Source organism: Dioscorea cayenensis, chromosome 9 (genome assembly GCF_009730915.1).
Source record: "Dioscorea cayenensis subsp. rotundata cultivar TDr96_F1 chromosome 9, TDr96_F1_v2_PseudoChromosome.rev07_lg8_w22 25.fasta, whole genome shotgun sequence".
Classification (NCBI taxonomy): domain Eukaryota; kingdom Viridiplantae; phylum Streptophyta; class Magnoliopsida; order Dioscoreales; family Dioscoreaceae; genus Dioscorea; species Dioscorea cayenensis.
In genome coordinates this window covers 8,686,322-8,704,503 of record NC_052479.1, presented here as the reverse complement: position 1 = coordinate 8,704,503, position 18,182 = coordinate 8,686,322, and the positions used below count along the sequence as shown (strand labels likewise).

At 37.4% G+C, this 18,182-nt stretch overlaps 1 protein-coding gene across 1 annotated transcript in view; it reads left to right on the top strand.

The window, feature by feature from the left end:
- The window catches only part of LOC120268857 (soluble starch synthase 3, chloroplastic/amyloplastic), a 51,200-nt gene extending 33,471 nt beyond the window's left edge, over positions 1 to 17,729 (top strand). Inside the window, 6 exon segments of the mRNA XM_039276115.1 lie at positions 1,522 to 1,650; positions 6,585 to 6,767; positions 6,926 to 7,057; positions 7,175 to 7,286; positions 9,232 to 9,355; positions 17,344 to 17,729. Of these exon segments, the coding sequence (XP_039132049.1) occupies positions 1,522 to 1,650; positions 6,585 to 6,767; positions 6,926 to 7,057; positions 7,175 to 7,286; positions 9,232 to 9,355; positions 17,344 to 17,473 (810 nt within the window). The 3' untranslated portion in view covers positions 17,474 to 17,729.
- The last annotated feature ends 453 nt before the right edge of the window (positions 17,730 to 18,182 follow it).

Genomic DNA, 18,182 nt, shown 5'->3' with positions numbered 1-18,182 from the left:
AGTAATTAAGATATCGATCCCATGAAGACCAAGTGTGATTACTAACCTATTATAACAATAGGCTATCTAGGCAATTAAAAGATGTAAAGATGGGAAAGTCAAAGCAATAAAGCAGGAGAAATTGCACAAATGGGGTAATGCGGAGATGTAAGGGTGTGGATTATAAACCAGATTCAAGTAAACCTAGGCTTGGGAACTCACCACAAAGAGTAATAAAAGATGTGTTTGGATCTCTACTAGATTTGGGTAGATCAATTGAAGGGTAATAATCCTTGATTACTTGTCACTATTTTTCAAGAGATAACAAGTTGATTTTAATTGAGCCAACCCCTACTTTCGTGGTAGATGAACTCTTTCAAAACCCTATTAAGCTCAATGATTAAACACTAAACCCTCAAGAAATACTCTTTAGTAATTTCAGGGTTGTCTTAAGAATTTTCAAGACCTAAAACAACTTTTCAGTTACTCTTGATCCCTATGATAAATCACGCAAGTGCTTTCACACTCCATGCTATGCAAACACCAATCAAAAGCCAATTCAAAGTAATCTACTATTAATTATAAAGATCCTTACAAAAGGAACAACCACATCAATCACCACAACTTTGGGCTAATCCCAAACCTAGAGAGAAGTTCTTCACTTCCATGTCTTAATTACTAAAGAAAACAGGAAACATAAAATCTATGTAAGAACACAGCACAACAAGTCTTGAGAAGCACCCTATGTTGCCCCCAAAGACTTGATCTTCAGATTTCCCAGCCTTGTTCTCCTCTTTTTTCCTCCCTTTTTGAGCCTTTAGAACCTCCTTTGTTTTTTCTCTAGCCGCCATCCTTCTCAGCCTATCTCTCCCTCCTCAAAAAAACCCTTTTTTGATGCCTTTTATGCCTAATGTTAGGAGCTGGGTCCTAGGCACTTTTACAGACCACAGATGTGTTGGTTCACTTGAAGGGTTGTGTACCTTGGAAAAACTAGCCCACCTGTCAAGTCTAGTCATTTTTCTCCTTGCCTTTGAAACACCCTCTATTTTTCAAAGTTTTAGGTCGGCTTCAGCTTTTCTATATGTAAAGTAACTAAAAGAAGTAGTTTGTACAAAAAAGAAGAAGAATACATTACAAATGCTAAGAAAATGCATTCTTAATAAGGGATCAACAACTAAATGCATGATGTTAATTATGCAGTTTTTATATACAAAAATATTAATAAGTGTTTTTTTCCCTAAAATTTAGTATTGTTTTCATAGACCTAATCGAAGCTATAAACTTACAAGAAAGGCAAGGGCATGGATTTTGCATTGTTTGGAACTATAAAAGCTAGACTTCATATATAGGATTCTGTGGGCATGCACCTTTTTTGAGTCAGACATTTCAATTTCATTTATTTAACTTATTAAATTGATTGTACGCAATTATTGTATTATAAGTGTGATCCTATGTTACCCAATAACTCAAAGTTAGAAGGAAAATGAACTATTTCTTCTCATATATAAATGCCTTTGTGATATATTTTTTTGTTACTTTCAGGTATCCCATACATATGCAAAGGAGGTTTCAGGAAATGCTCTAATTTCTCCTCATCTTCATAAGTTCCATGGTATCTTAAATGGAATTGATCCAGATATTTGGGATCCATACAATGACAATTTCATTCCTGTGAGTTTTATTATTTTATTTTACTCCATTGCAGAGTTTATTCTTGCATCGTAAATTTTCAATTATGTTTGGTTAGTTTGCGTCATTTTCTAGTTTGTAGATAACATTGTAAAATTAAACCTTGTTTCCATAATTACCTGGTTTTCTGTGTGTTTATGCCGTGTAAAATTGTTTATGAGCACATCTATTCGCGATAATATAAATAGAAGAAAGGACTCATAACCCGCAACCCTTTGCAATAGTCAACTAACTTATAATATCTACAAATTTAAATTTTACAGAATTAATTATTTTTGAAGTAATTACATTTTCATCTTACTTTACTCCTCCATTAGCAACATTTCACCTATGGCGCCACCCGCACATCGGAGCTTGCCTACTCCTTGACAAGCCATGCGTGAGCACGCTTGGCCTTCCAGGGAGTTCTCCCAACCAGAGACTTTTAGGGGAAAAGGCACCTATAATGAGGGAGGGATGTCCTGCTCCGACGAGGCATGTGGGGTCTCGGTGGGGTGTGCTTAGGCTATCATCAGCGGTTTTCGGGGAAATGAAAAAAAATTAATAAATTAAAATAAAATAGAGATAAAATAGTACTTTAAAAAAAGAAGAAGAAGTGATATCTATTGTTGAAAAACCAAGGATTTGTTGGGAACTATGAGTCTTTTTGAAAATTGCGAAGTTATTCATGTTCTTTTCCCATTTTTTAATTGTCATCTATTTTTAATGGGAGAAATAAAAGTTAGATATTTTGGACATCAATGATTGAGATAGCGTTTAACTATAGTATTTCCTTTTTCAACTCATTTCAAGTTTGTCTTGTGGTGTTGCTCGAAGTGAATATTCTCGGGTAACTTGCACCGTTTGACTTCCCAAAGAGGACTTGCCACCGCCTGTACTACGGGTCACGCCACCTCGTGCCACGTGCTGCAACTTAAAGGGCAAAGTTTAACACGTGTCGCCATCCTTTGCGGCACTGGCTGCCGGGTTGGCGCCGCTAGAATTTGGCCTCGCCCTCTTATTTTCCTTCTCTAGACCACCATCTATGTTCCGAATTTCCCAGATTTATCACCCTTATCTTTTGGCATCGGCTTGGGCACCATCGAGCTTTCACTAGTATAAATCTGCTCACCATTGTGTCCAGCTGGCTACGTTGATGCTCTACCACCATTAGGCGGCCCTCACTCATAATCCTTCGGATGCTGGACACAAATGTGAGCAAACCTTTACCATGGCCTACTCGGCCACACCAGTAACAAAACACTGGAAGCTTCTCATACACAACAACCACCATGATCCTTTCACCATCAGAGTCAATCTAGAACCCCTGTCTTTAGTAGTTGCATGAGATCAACTTTGCCATAAAGTCTTGCATATTTTGCCCTCAAGTGGTTCTCTGTGAAGTCATTGACCTTGAGCAGCGGGCCTACCATCTGGAAGATTATTCGTCTTAAAACTCAATGGGAAAATGGTGGAGCTGGACCCAAACTGCTGCTAATTCCAGCTTCTTAAAAGATGGTTGAAAGTTATTTTTCCGAGGGGATCAGTTGTAACACCATACCAGCTACTGCCCATGGCCCTTCCTACACTAGTTTGTCTGCCATCTCCTCAGCCTAGCAATAGATTAGGTAAAAGCCGTTTTGGCATGTTCGTGACATGGAACAACCCAAACTAACTCCAAATTCCGCCAACGCTTCCTTGACTTGGTCTAATAGCCAAGCTTTTCCCAGAAACCTTCGGAATAGAGCCCCTTTTCTTGCACTCTTAGGCTTGGCATTTGAAGCTGAAATCTACAGAGATGGAGTCTTTCACGATAGCTTTAAGCTTCTCCTTGGTTTTTCGGAGAGCTTCCTGAGTTGGAATTCGGTTTAGTTTCTTCCCCTATCTTCATACAACATTTGCCCATGATCTCGAACTAACGAACTTATCAGTATGTCGATTTAGCCGCGGAGCAAGGTAAGTTGGACTTTCTTCTTGTTAGATTTTTATATTTGTACTAGTGGGCCCTATATGGGTGCTACATAAAGTTTAGGGGTCTTACACAAAAAAGTCTTAAGACTTAACCCTATACCTATATATAAACCCATTACACGTCCATCACACAACCGATGTGGGACTATATTTCCAACACTTCCCATACTCAATGTTCATGATTTATGGATTTTCTTACTGTGAAGATAGGAGAAATAGTTTTTATATATCATTAGTAAAGGAGTACAAGGATATATATAGAGAAATATTAGGTTTTTGTGGTATAGGCCCAATATGGCCCATTAACCAAATATAAAGTATAATATAACTCTAACACTCTCCCTCAAGCTGGAGCATATATATCGAGCATGCCCAGCTTGTTACATAGATTACTAAAGACTTTGATATTTAAACTCTTGGTAAAGATATCCGCCAGTTGCTCAGACGACTGGGTATATGGCGTAGAGATGACTTTCTTCAGTACCATATCACGAACATAGTGACAATCAACCTCCACATGCTTGGTACGCTCATGGAATGTTGGATTATTTGCAATGAAGATGGCAGTCTGGTTATCATACAACATCTGCATAGGTATTGTGATAGAGAATCCCAACTCAGATAGAAGACTGCACCCAAACCATCTCACAAGCTGTCTGTGCCATCGATCTGTACTCTGTTTCTGCACTCGATCTCGAAACCACATTCTGTTTCTTGCTTCGCCAAGTAACCAAGTTTCCTCCGACATACATACAGAAGCTCGACGTAGACTTTCTGTCTCCTCTATCGCTAGCATAACTCAAGTCAGAATAGGCTGCAACATCTAGGTGATCATGATTCTTGTAGAGAAGACCTTTGCCGGGAGCTCCTTTAACATATGCAAGAACCCTCAGAGTACCTTGCCAGTGGACTTCTCGTGGCTCATGCATAAACTGACTCAGGAGTCCAATTGTGTAACATATATTAGGACGAGTAACAGTTAGATAAATGAACTTGCCAATCAGACGTCTGTATTGACTAGGATCTTTGAGAAATGGGGAAGATGTCTCCCAAATTGCCTTTGCGGTAGTCAACATCACCACACTTCGGGCAAAATTCGGCTCCATACTACCGGTCAACCATGAGCGTACTACAGCATCCTCAGCAAGCCAATCAGCATACTTGGCATCCTTAAAGTCTGGCAGATCTACCGTGAGGTAATACGATTTCTTATGAGCCATAAGGAACTGCTTAAACTCCGTGCCCAAAAAACATAGTTCCTCCCATCCAACTTTTGCGAGGTACAATGGAGATTCTTAACTAAAGAATCATGAGACGAAGACATGACGATGAAAAGACAAATCCTTTAACAACGAGACAAGGGCATCACTGGTGAGGGCTGAGGAACATCACCAGGTGCCTATAGACCAACGAGAATGACAAGAGATGAGCGGCGGCGGGCGGTAGAGGTGGCGGCGGCGGGTGGAAGGCTAGGGTTTGGAGTGGCGGTGGCAGCGGCTAGGGTTTAACCCAGGGCTTTGGTACCATGTGAAGATAGGAGAAATAGTTTTTATATATCATTAGTAAAAGAGTACAAGGATATATATAGAGAAATATTAGGGTTTTGTGGTATGGGCCCAATATGGCCTATTAACCAAATATAAAGTATAACATAACTCTAACACTTACTGTAAGGAAGAGCAACCCCTCCCCCCAGGAGGTCTCAGTGGACATGGGGATCAACGATGACGGCGAAGGTTAGATGAGGTGGTGATATTCACTAGAGCTTCTTCAGTAATAGTTATTACCTTATGCATACCCTGTTAGAAGGTGTGTTGTGGACCATGGTTGTTAACTGTTAACCAACCTCTATATCTTTTCCTCTATTTGTCCTTCTCTTTTCTATTTATCTCTGTTCTTTGCCAATTCACTGTGTTCTTAGTAAGTTGCTAGTATGGTGTATTGCTCTGCCTCCTTCTTTCTTCCTGTCCTCTTCTACTTGTCTTCTATTGCACCTGCAAAACCGATACTCACAAGATGAGAACTTGTATCTGGTTGAAGGTGAAACTAATACACAGAGAAAGATGGTTGGCAAGGAGAACAATTTTGGTTAAAAGCATATTCTTGCAATTGTATTTGTTTCTGTTTTGTTTTCCTTCTGTTCAAGTACGCATTTTTTATTTCTTTAACACACTTGCTATTGTGAAAAAGGTTGAGTTTTTCTAATAAATGAAGTCTCAAGTTGAACCATGTGAAATATGGCCTTTCATATTTTCTTCCAGGAACATGCTTTCTTTTGAATAGAGAGTCAAACACCATGTATTCACCATTCTTAGTTTAATGGGTTTCAACATAAATCAAGCTAATAACATTATTAGGTTACATACACTTGCTAATCCAAGCCCTGTTGAAGCATAATAGTTTAGATATGCTAACATGTTGATGTTAGATATTTTAATTTGCTTTGCATACTTATTCTAGTATTCTTAAATTCACTCTCCTCTGAAATAAACTGAATGCCCAACTTTGGGATGCATAATATTTTAGAAGTAACCAAATATACACAACTGAATAAAGAAAATATTGAAACCTGAACACCTACTTCGATATTTTATGAAGAAAACCCAGTTGATGAATCAGTTGCATGCTACAGGGACCTGATCACAGTATTTTGAGATATATCCTCAAATAAAAAGTCAAGAGAACATTGGAACTCTTTATAATTAAATTCCGGAGAGAAAATTTCAGTCTTTTGAATAAATAAAGTACTTCACTTTAGTTAATTATGCTGTTAAATGAAGTGATGTTGCTTAGTAAGTCTTGTCTGGCCCATTAATGATCAGGTATGGATGGGCCTTTACCTAACCACTTACAAGTTTTTTTATTTTAACAAGTGATTTATTTACTAGTTAAAAGATAGATTGATAGTGGCAATATTTAATAGTTTATTTATTTATTTATGTCTTTGCATTTTCCATATCTTTCAGGTAAGTTATACTTCGGAAAATGTTGTAGACGGTAAAAAGGCAGCAAAAGTTGCTTTGCAGCAGAGGCTTGGGTTGAGTCAATCTGATCTTCCACTAGTAGGCGTTATTTCCCGATTGACATTTCAGAAGGGTATTCACCTTATTAAACATGCTGTTTGGCGGACACTAGAACAGCATGGACAGGTTATCATTCAGTTTTGACATGTGTTGTTGACATTCTCTAGTCTAGGCCACTATATTGTGGATTTTCTTGCAATTTAGGCATAAATTTGAATTTTAACATAGGATTTATTACAGTATTTGATTCATAAGTATTGATTACTAGGCATTTTTTGTTGTAGCTTGTTTTGCTGGGTTCAGCTCCTGATCCTCGCATCCAAAATGAATTCGTAGACTTTGCAAATCAATTGCACTCTTCACATGCTGGCAGTGTGAAACTTTGTTTAACTTATGATGAGCCCCTTTCTCACTTGGTGAGCTTTTCCTCTTTCAATTTCAGACATTATTGTTCACATTCTTGGAAGTTCTGATTGTTATAATGTTATGGTTTGGAGCGTTTATGTTTATGTTTATGTTTATTTTATTTCTAGATATATGCTGGTTCAGATTTCATTTTGGTTCCATCAATTTTTGAACCATGTGGCCTGACGCAACTAATAGCAATGCGATATGGAGCTATTCCTATTGTTCGTAAAACTGGAGGTGAGCGTTTTAGAAATTGTCTTCATTGTTCTTTGCTACTTTTAATATCAGTCCAATTGACATTGTTCTGAAGAATCTTAAAACATTTTCAAAAACTTTGTTACAATCCTTTGAAAGATATAACCACGTAATACGGGTAAGTTATTGGTGAGCTGTATCATTGAAATGATGCTAAACCTAATTAATTACTTCAAAGGAAACTACTTTAAAAACTTCTCTCTGTGTTTTCTCAATAGTAACATCTGGAGGATGTGGCTAATACAAATTAAGCTTCTCCTAGTGCTCACATAACTATAATGCTCATTGATTTGTCAATCATTTTACCATTAAGTAATTCCTCACATAATTGATAAATGTGATTTTGTTCTTATCAACACCATAGGTGTCATGTGAAGAAATTCCATGGAGTTTTAGCACCAGTCAACAGCATAACAAAACATCGTGACTAATGGAGAATTTCATAACAAGCACGTAACTTGCTTGCCAACATGAATCCAAGCAACACCTTTCGCAAGATTTTGAAGACTAAAATCAGCATATATCTAATCGGATCTAGTATGTGTTAGATGCAAACTAAGTATATTATTTGGGCTTGATTCAACCCAAAACCCAAAAGCTTAAGCTAATAGGATGAGAGAACTAGACTTACTTTATTCAAATTTATATATACCAAATTAACTAATCGGGGACTTTGAGTTTTTCTAATACATCCTTTGATACGTGCTAGTTTTTTAGCTTAAATGCAAACTAAATGCATTATCTGTCCTGATTCAACCCAAAACTCAAGCTAATAGGATGAGAAATGTAGGTTTATTTATTCACATTTATATTTTCCAAATTAATTGATGTGGGCCTATTAAATACTATAATAACACGATGATGGATATCATTGCTTAAACTTAAAGTTCGCAACAGATGATCTGATAAGATTTTGTGCAATATCAGAGTTTCTGCCTAGAGGGTGGAATATTTATTTCTTGGATGGTTGAGCAAATAATGTAAATTTTAAAGATTTGTATTCTCAAACAGGTTACAAAGTTCTTGAACTATTTAGTCACATTAAGTTGGTGAGCAAACCCTACCCTTTATTTGAGTTGGGTTTTCTTTTCCCAAATTTCATGTTGTTAGATTTTATGCCTGTAGATTTAATGTAGAATGGACAATTGAAGGACATATTGTTTTAAAGAGGCTTCTATTAGTTCTCTTTTATGTTGAAACTTGATGATGACTTTATAGAAGCAATTGTATGATTTAGAAACCAGAAGAATTTTTTAAAATCACGCTTGTTGGAAGAATGTGCAGATCACCGTCATTCTCAGAACCATATTAGGTCGAGCAACAAATGCTATTTTCATTTGTATCAGAAGTTTTGAACACCTTTATTCATTGGAAAAAGATCCCAACATCATCATTGTTCTTGGAGCAATGTATGCTATATTCATTTGATTAAAATTAAAAACAATGATATATTTGTGATGAATGAGATAAAAATATTGATGTGTTGATCTGTCAGACAGCAAATTTATCATTATCACTAATTACTTTTGAAAATAAATGAAACCATAATAAACTCATTTAAGAAAACTTTAATGAACCAGGAAAACTTTCAAAATACATAATTATGCTAACAATTTGTATAATTGTTTACAACATTTGGATGCTCGGCAACATTCTTGCTGCTTAGCCCTGCCACTTTTTTATGTGACTGCCTATGCTATTCTATTATTTTCTGATTTTGTAGATGAGGATCCAACTTTTTTCTAAATGTTGTTTCCTCATATAGAACTCCTTGGGCCACAAATGTTTATGAATTTTCTTCATGTCATGCTAATGTTTCATATAACTTTATTAGAAGACATTTCTCTTGCTGCATGTTTGTCTGAGTAATTATTTCTTTTAGAAAGGAATTAAAAAACCGACTTATTTACATTCTGTATTATGCCAGGCCTCTATGATACAGTTTTTGATGTTGATAATGATAAGGACAGAGCTCAAACACAAGGGCTAGAACCAAATGGTTTTAACTTTGAAGGAACTGATTCTGGTGGTCTTGACTATGCTCTCAACAGGCAAGCTCTTGATATAGTTTCTTTGAGTTTTACTGTTGAAGTTCATCTCATTTATTTGTTACTTCATTATGCAATTATTACTATATTGTTTTGTTTGGTTTTTAAAATTTTAAATTTGCATATTTGGTTCGTCAAAATAATGATAAGATTTTTAATCAATCCCATTAAAGTAGATTCTCGTATTTGATAAGTGAAATCATTTTATATTTACTGAAGAAAAGCATCAGCATGATATTCTTATGCTAATGCAGTGTGTTTCTTACAGAAATGTGATTGCACACAAATGTGCAAGCATGGGTAAATAATTCACTCTGTTTTGATTAATTCAGATTTTGGATATTTTCATAATTTACGTGCTATGAGATCTCACTAAAATATCCATATTGTGCTTTATTTTGTACATATGCATGTCCTAATGCACTGATTAAATTTTGATATACTATTGGAGAAAAGGAATTTCTGGTGTAAGATCGATATACCTGTTATTTGAAAACATTTGTCTGTATTCTTCAAACATCTAAGCCTAGAACTAAATCTGCTATAATTTTAGGGCTATAGGAGTTAGAAATCGCTTCAAATAATAATATGAATCTGTTTGAGGCTGTTGGAGACATTAGGAATCAGTATGACTGCTTCTTTCGACTTAGGTTACGTTTTCTCACAAATTGACGAAATTAATATCAGGTTGCCCTTTGTTAATTTTGGCAACCATGAGTTATAAACTATGCATCTTGGTTGTTCATTTACAACCTTTGGGTCAATCGCAGTTATATTGTATTATTGTTTTTAATTTGGTTTTTTTCTTATTGATAAATTTTTGGGTTTATATAGAGCCTTAAACCTCACTCTTATAAAAACAACCCTGGACTATTTCATAGTTACCTATTTGCCCATAGGCCTCTAAAAAACTGGAAAATATATAAACATATAATAAATCTCAACACTCCCCCTCAAGATGGGCGAAAGATATCCACTAAGCCCATTTTGTCACATCCTTTAGCTAAGTCTGAAGACTTGAGCCCTTTCATTAGACAATCTGCTGCCTGGTCTTTGGTTGAAACATGGCCTAGTTCTAGTAGTCCACTATTCAACTTCTCTTTGATGAAAAACATATCGATCTCGATATGCTTAGTCCTATCATGTTGCACTAGGTTGTTGGCAATGCTTATAGCTGACTTGTTGTCACACCACAACTTCATTCTGACTCCTTGATCCAGCTTCAACTCCACCAACATACCTTTTAGCCATAACAACTCTGCAACTCCCAAAGCCACCAAAGACTGCTTCTGCTTCTACTGTCGATCTTGCCACCAAAGACTGCTTCTTACTCTTCCAAGAGACAAAGTTGCCTCCTACAAAGATGCAGTAACCCGAGGTGGATATCCTATCATCGGAACAGCTAGCCCATCACAGTCACAGTAGTCCTCAATGCTCATATGACCATTCTTCCTGAATATCAGCCCCTTTCCAGTGGCACTTTTCAAATACCTCAGGATCTGGTACTCTGCATCCATATGACCCTTCCTCGGGTCATGCATGTAGCGACTCACCACGCTCACTGCAAAAGATATATCAGGATGCGTGTGACTCAGATAGATCAACTTGCCTAATAATCTCTGGTATCTCTCGCGATCAACTGGTTCTCCGGCCTCTGCGCTCAGCTTGAATCCTTGGTCGATCGGTGTAACTGTATGTTTACACCCCAACATACCTGTCTCTGTGAGAAGATCAATTGTATACTTTCTTTGAGAGAGAACCATTCCCTCCGCTCCTCGTGCTATCTCAATCCCAAGGAAATATCGAAGCAAACCAAGATCCTTCACTTTAAATTCTTTGCCTAGTCTCACCATGAGTTTGGCAATCTCCTTCTCATCATCCCCTGTGATGATCATGTCATCCACATATACTACAAGTATAATAATGCAACCCTTATTTCGTTGAAAGAACACAGAGTGGTCAGCGTTGATCTGCTGGTATCTCATACCTATCATAGCTTTCCTGAACCTATCGAACCAAGCTCGAGGGGACTGCTTTAGGCCATAAAGAGATTTCTTCAACCTGCAGACCTTGCCCATTATCTGGTCTGTGCCAAATCCTGGTGGTATATCCATATACACCTCCTCTACTAAATCCCCATGAAGAAATGCATTCTTCACATCTAGCTGGTGTAGCTTCCACACACCATTCACTGCTAGCGAGACAAACGTCCGGACGGTGCTCATCTTCGCTACAGGTGCAAAGGTTTCATCATAGTCGATGCTATAGGTCTTGCTGTACCCTTTTGCCACCAAACGTGCCTTGTAGCACTCAACATGCCCGTCTGGATTCTGCTTCACAGTGAAGACCCACTTGCATCCAATTGTCTTTTTCCCAGATGGTAGCGATACTAACTCCCATGTGCGATTTTTGTCAAGAGCCCTTAGTTCTTCCTGCATGGCTGCCTTCCACTTTGGGTCCTCCTTTGCTACCTGCCAACACTTGGGTATAGAGACAATGTCCAAAGATGCAATGAATGCTCCATATGTGAATGATATATTAGAGTATTGAACTGACTGACCAATATTATGTGGAAATCCAAAACGATCAGGAGGATTTCCCGCATTGCTAAGAAAAGTCTTCCTTAATGTCACGGTAGAAAAAGAGAGGAATCATATCACCTACGTTTGTGGTGGATGATGTAGGTGTCTCAGGAGTTGGAGAAGGCCGAGACAAGGAACTTGGCACGAGTGGTAATGTAGGCATAGGTACATTCACCTTTCTCCTCCTTTGGTACACTCTCAGCTTCCCATGAGCCTATTTTTCTTCTTTTTTCTCCTGCCACCTCTATTTCAGCCTCTTCTTCCAGCTCATCCTCATTCAATTCTTCCCTCAAAACAGGACCCGATCCCATCTCTAACTGAATCAGCTTTTTGCCCTCACTTTTCTCCCCCTCTCGCCCTATTTCTCCACTATCTGGCGAGTCACCAAAGGGCGAGGTTACTCTCAAGAGGTAGTATGGCTCAGACTCGCGAAAACTCACATCCATACTTACAAACAATCACCTTTCTCCTGGGCTCCAACACACATGCCCTTTTTGAGTGGCTGAGTAGCCTACGAAAACACAATTGATTGCTCTAGGATCTAACTTCCCCATTGTTGGTTTGTTGTCTCACAAAACACACACATCCAAACACTTTCAAGGGAAAAACTCCTCCATTGTCACCCTTCAACATCTCACAGGGAGACTTCCAATCCAATATTTTCGAGGGCATCTTGTTGATCAGCTGATTAACTGTCAAGACCGCTTGCCCCCATAGATAATTTGGGACATTCATCGATATCATCATACACCGGGCTACCTCTAGAAGGTGTTTGTTTTTTCGTTCTGCTACCCCATTCTGTGCCGGTGTTTATGGACAAGTAGTCTGATGATGTATCCCCTGTATAGACAAGCACTCTCCAAATGCCTTGTTAGTGTACTTTGTCCCATTATCGGATCTCAATACCTTAACCAGAGCGCCATATTGAGTTTGTATTGCCTTGTGAAAGTCTTTGAAACAAGCAAGTACATCATTCTTATTTTTCATCAAATACAACCAAGTAACATGAGAAAAACAATCAATAAAAGTCACAAAATATCTATAACCATTGATTGTATTTGCCGGACAAAGCCCCCACACATCAGAGTGAATAAGATCAAAAACCCCAGAACTCTTGTTCCTAGAGCTATAATAAGAGCTTCTGGTATGTTTTCCTAACTCACAAGCATCGCAAACTAACTTTTCTTTATTTGCGCTTTCAGAAAATGAAGGGTACAACCAACCCAAAACAGGCAATGAAATGTGTCCCGTACGCCGATGATGCAGTAGAAACACCTCCTCTTCAGTCATCCCATACACTCCTCCTGTCCCCTCTACCAAAGATGTTAACACTGAATCCATCCTTTCTCTGTCCATGTACCACAATCCTCTATGCCACATGCCAATCCCAAGTCTCCGACATGTCTCGTTCTCTGTGAAGTTACCTTGGGAATATCAAAAGAAACAACACAATTTAGTTGGAGGATAATAGCACTAATAGACAATAGATTTACTGGAAATGAAGGAGCATACAATACATTGGACAAGGTCACTAAATCGGTACATTTAACCGTACCCTTACCAACCACAGGCTGGGCTGTGCCATCCGCTGTTTGGATGCTTTCTGGAGGGCTCACGTGAGTGAAAGAAGTGAACTCACTAGACGCCCCTGTCACATGTCGAGATGCATCAGAATCTATGATCCATTCTAGTGATCTAATGGGAGATATAGAGGCAAAAACATGTGTAGTACCTGTGGCAGAATGAGCAAAAGTAGAAAGATTACCCATGGAGTCAGATGTGGATATCTCATCTGTCATGCTCTTCTTTCCCCCATGTTCTGCCATTCTTTGCTTCCTCTTTAGCATCTCGAAGAGCTCATGCTCCTCAATAAGAGCCTATGTGGATAACTCTTTGCTCTTGCACCCTAGATCACTGCAGCTCGATATAGGTAAGAAATGATCAAGATCTTGCCACAGCTGTTCCAGCTCTATGGAGTACTCCTGAATAGATCTATCACCCTGCACCACCGCCTCTATGTCGTGCTGGATCTGGAACACCCTCATGTGGTTCTCAGCCCAGCATAGATCCTCTTCAGCTTCACCAAAATATCCTCTACCTTTCAAATACTATCCACTGATGAAGCAACCTTTGGAACCATTGAGTTCAATAGCCAGGTGTAAAGCAAGGCGTGTGTGGTCCTCCACTCATCCTCCTCAGCGCTTTCCACTTGTTGGCTCAGGCCCTTGACTCTTGTCAGTTATCCGTCTAGCCTCTTCCCCACTAGAGCAGCCTCAATCCGACGCGACCAACTCAGATACGTGGCTGGTCCATCAAGCTTCAGATCTACAGGAGGAAGATCTAGTTTCATAGGCTATGGATATACCGGTGTCGATCCCTCCCCTTGCCGACCCAACACCCGAAGCTAGGTTTTGAGCTCCGTTTTATTCAGTTTTTTCATAATATCCTCCATCGATCAATCTCAAGTATCAAAGTCTAGATTATACAGATCTCACGTGACTTCCTTTTTCTTAACTTGACCCAGTCTCGATCTTCTTCACCCACAAGATCAAGATCCCTTTCATTCAACCTTTTTTTCGTTTCTTGACACAATCTTGGTCCTTCAAGACATCAAGATCTAGATCAAACCCATCTCAACCCCTTCTTCGGGATCAGTGGGGTATCGGTCCCCCCACATGGGCAAACTTCAATTGACGGAAAAGGAGAAAGGTGGTGGCCGAGTAGAGAAATGATGGGCGGCGGTACTGTTAGGGTTTTTTTAGATTTCTCTCTGATACCATATTGTTTTTAATTTGGTTTTTTTCTCATTGATAAATTTTTGGGCTTATAAAGAGCCTTGCACCTCACTCTTATAAAAACAACCCTGGATTATTTCATAGTTACCTATTTGCCCATAGGCCCTTGAAAAACCTGAAAATATATAAACATGTAATAAATCTCAACGATATCTTTTGATTCCTTGTTACAAACCTTAGATTTCATTTAACCTATTTTGTAGTGCACTTTATTAATTACGAACTTAGTGTTCACACTCCATTTTTTCAGATTGAAAGCTAATTCCACATGATCGCCTTTTGTTTCTAGGGCTTTGGGATACTGTTTTGCTTTGTACGAAGATTATGATTTGTAATACGGACTACTTGCTGGTTCCTACTGGTAATTTTGCATAACAAAACAGGAAAGAATGACAAAAAAAAAAAATGATAGGAGAAAAAGTGAACAATCAAATTTATGTTTTGATCAATTTAAAATGATAAACTATCTTACATAAAATGAACTAATTGCTTAAGTCATCAACTATTTGGACAGGCTGAGAGATGGTAGCTATTCTAAATCATTAATATTCTTTATTAGTATTAGGTTTCATATATGTATGATCATAATCTTAACTGTTTTCAGTTTTATTCCAGTCTCTTTTTTTTGTATCAATTTTATGCCAAACCATCTCTTCTATAGTTTTTTGCTAGAGTGGATAGATTTATAAAGATTAGAAAAACCCAATTTCACAAGTTTTATTTGAGGTAGTCTTGTGCTTCTTGTGTCTTTGGACCCATGGAAAACCTTCATAGTCCTTCCTTTTGCCTCTTGTTTCGTGTTCAGATTGTTTAATTTGGGAACAATCAAGCAGATGATACACATAGATAACCTTACGGTTTGAAATAAGCTTAAACTAAATTCATTACATTCTTGATTTAATATGCTATTGGTGTTGTTGTACTTATGGTGTAAAACTTTAATTATGTGCCTCAGCCAGTCATTTCAGACAAAGGTCAAACAGAAGTGATACATATAATGACATACAACAAAAGCAATTAATTATATTCATTTGTTTTGATCTCATTTATTATCACATAGTTAGACCAGTTATACCATGATCAATGTCTAAGAACACCAGATTCTTATTCCTTCTCAAATGTTAGAGACTTGCAATGTAAAGCTAAATATAAAGTAAGTACAATGTAAGGATAATATGGATAAGGTCAGCTAAATTAGGATAAGGACACGCTAACTAACACTGACCAAGTCATCTCTTATATATGAAGGTAAAATTGATTCTTGTATACTTCAGTAAACTTGGGGACCAATTCTATTCTCCACACTCGCTGGTAGTAGTGAGCTTAAAACATTAAGCTATTCAAGGCTTTTAGAGTACTTTAGAGAACAAAGCAAGACCTACAATATTTTTTGAAAATAAAAATTTTAAAACTCAAATGATAAAGATTTGCTTACAACTGGGTGAAGTATTGATACCTTCCTGATGATATAGAGGATTGCAAATATCATTTCCCTTGCCTTACTGTGTCCCACAAAGTGATGGTGAAACATGTAAATTGTGTAATTCTTCCATTTTCCAATTCGATCCGATCCCTTCATTGCAGAGTTATTTATTTGGTCTCAGAGATTTCTGCAGCATGTCAAACAAAGAAGCAAATAGCTGCTTTGGAAGATATCTTTCAGATATAAAGGGAAGAACTAGCATATGTTTCTTAGTTTCAATTTGATAATGAGTCTGATTCACACACCCGGATGGAGCAAACTAAAGAATTAGGATTAATGCCCGAACCATTTAAGCTTCCAGCACCTTAAGGATGGCTTTCTCTATCTTTATGTGAGTCTTGTCATTTGAACAAATTCGAGCAGTTTTGATAAAAAAAGCCTTCATCAGTTAGTTTTTGTTTATGGTTCATTCAAAATCTAAACCTCAAAGCAACTGGTTTGGTTTGGTTCATTTGGATTGGCTAGTTACGGTTGAGAACGGTGCCTTGCCACATGCTGATTTTGGCCTATTTATGCAGGACAAAAATCAATAAGTAGGAGTTTAATTAGGAAAGAGACTGTTTCTACCTAGATTTTCCCCACTGTGCAAGAAACCTGTTAGGATCATCCTTTTTACAAGTGATCCTATTCCATTATTTACCGATTTTTGTGGTTTCAATTGTTTACCAATTTTGTTCATATTCCAAGAAGCACAAATAATGGAGAATTTATGTTTTTTTGTGGTTAATAATAGTCTTATTAGGACTGTCTTTAAGAACAATATTTTCATTATCTTTTACTTCTAAAAACAACATAATTGGTATGTGTTTTTATAAATCCTACTTAATACTTAGTTTGACCTTTCTATTGTCAGTTTTATCATGCTGCAGATAACTTCTTTGCATGTTGGTAGAATCCAGATTTGAAGTTAAAGGATTTTTTTCCCTTTATTGTTGTTTATGGATATTATTGCAAGAATTCTCTCTTTGCAAGTACAACAGAATCCCATGGCAATGTCATCTTGTGTCTGTGCTTTAACTGAAAATATAAAAAAAGTCCATTATTGTCTGAGAAATAGTTGACATTGTACAAGGTTATTGTTCTGTGCCTTACAATGTTAGCTGACGTCTTAATCTGTGATTGGATTCTCAGAGCAATCTCTGCCTGGTACAATGGCCGGGAATGGTTTAACTCTTTATGCAAACGAGTAATGGAGCAAGATTGGTCTTGGAATCGCCCGGCTTTGGACTACATCGAACTCTATCGCTCAACAAAAGAATAAGACCACCTGAGGGATGCTGTTCGAGAATTACAATGTTTGTTATTCTTCGTGAAATCTTTGTATAGTTCTTTAGCATTTCTATTCATTTTCCTCCCCGCTGCATTTAATAATAGGTAGCATGTGATTCTCAAATTAGATATCTTCCAAATAATAAACGTCACATTGTCTTGTAGCCGGGCACTCTGTTGACACATTTGCTTTTTCGTTTTAATAATATGGCGTAATATTAGTTACGCCTTTAATTGTTTTTGTATTTGATTCTTGACTCTTTTGGTGCTTATTATTGTTGTCATTATTAAATTTGTTGCGTTGTTAAATGTAGTATGGTATTACAAATACATCTAAGTGTTAACCCTCAATGTATTGTTGTTTAAGTAAAGGAAATAGGAGAGTAAATGAAAGTAAGAAAACATACTTTGAAAAAGATATGTAAGTGCAGGTGGTTGAGGTCAAAGGAATACCTACTCCGAGAAGCATGTAAATAAGTCATCAGTTTTGTGTTTTTAAAATTAAAAAAAATTATCATGTTGGTTTTTAAACTATACTACTTTCTTTGTTAAAAAGGAACAACTTTTTATACTTTAAATGCCATAATATCTCAATTCATTAATTGATGAGATTTTCGATTTTATTTTGAAGTTTCTGAATGATAAGTTTTGGCTTGGTTGATGCTTTGTATTTTTTTTTTTTAAAAAAATAAATGATGGTG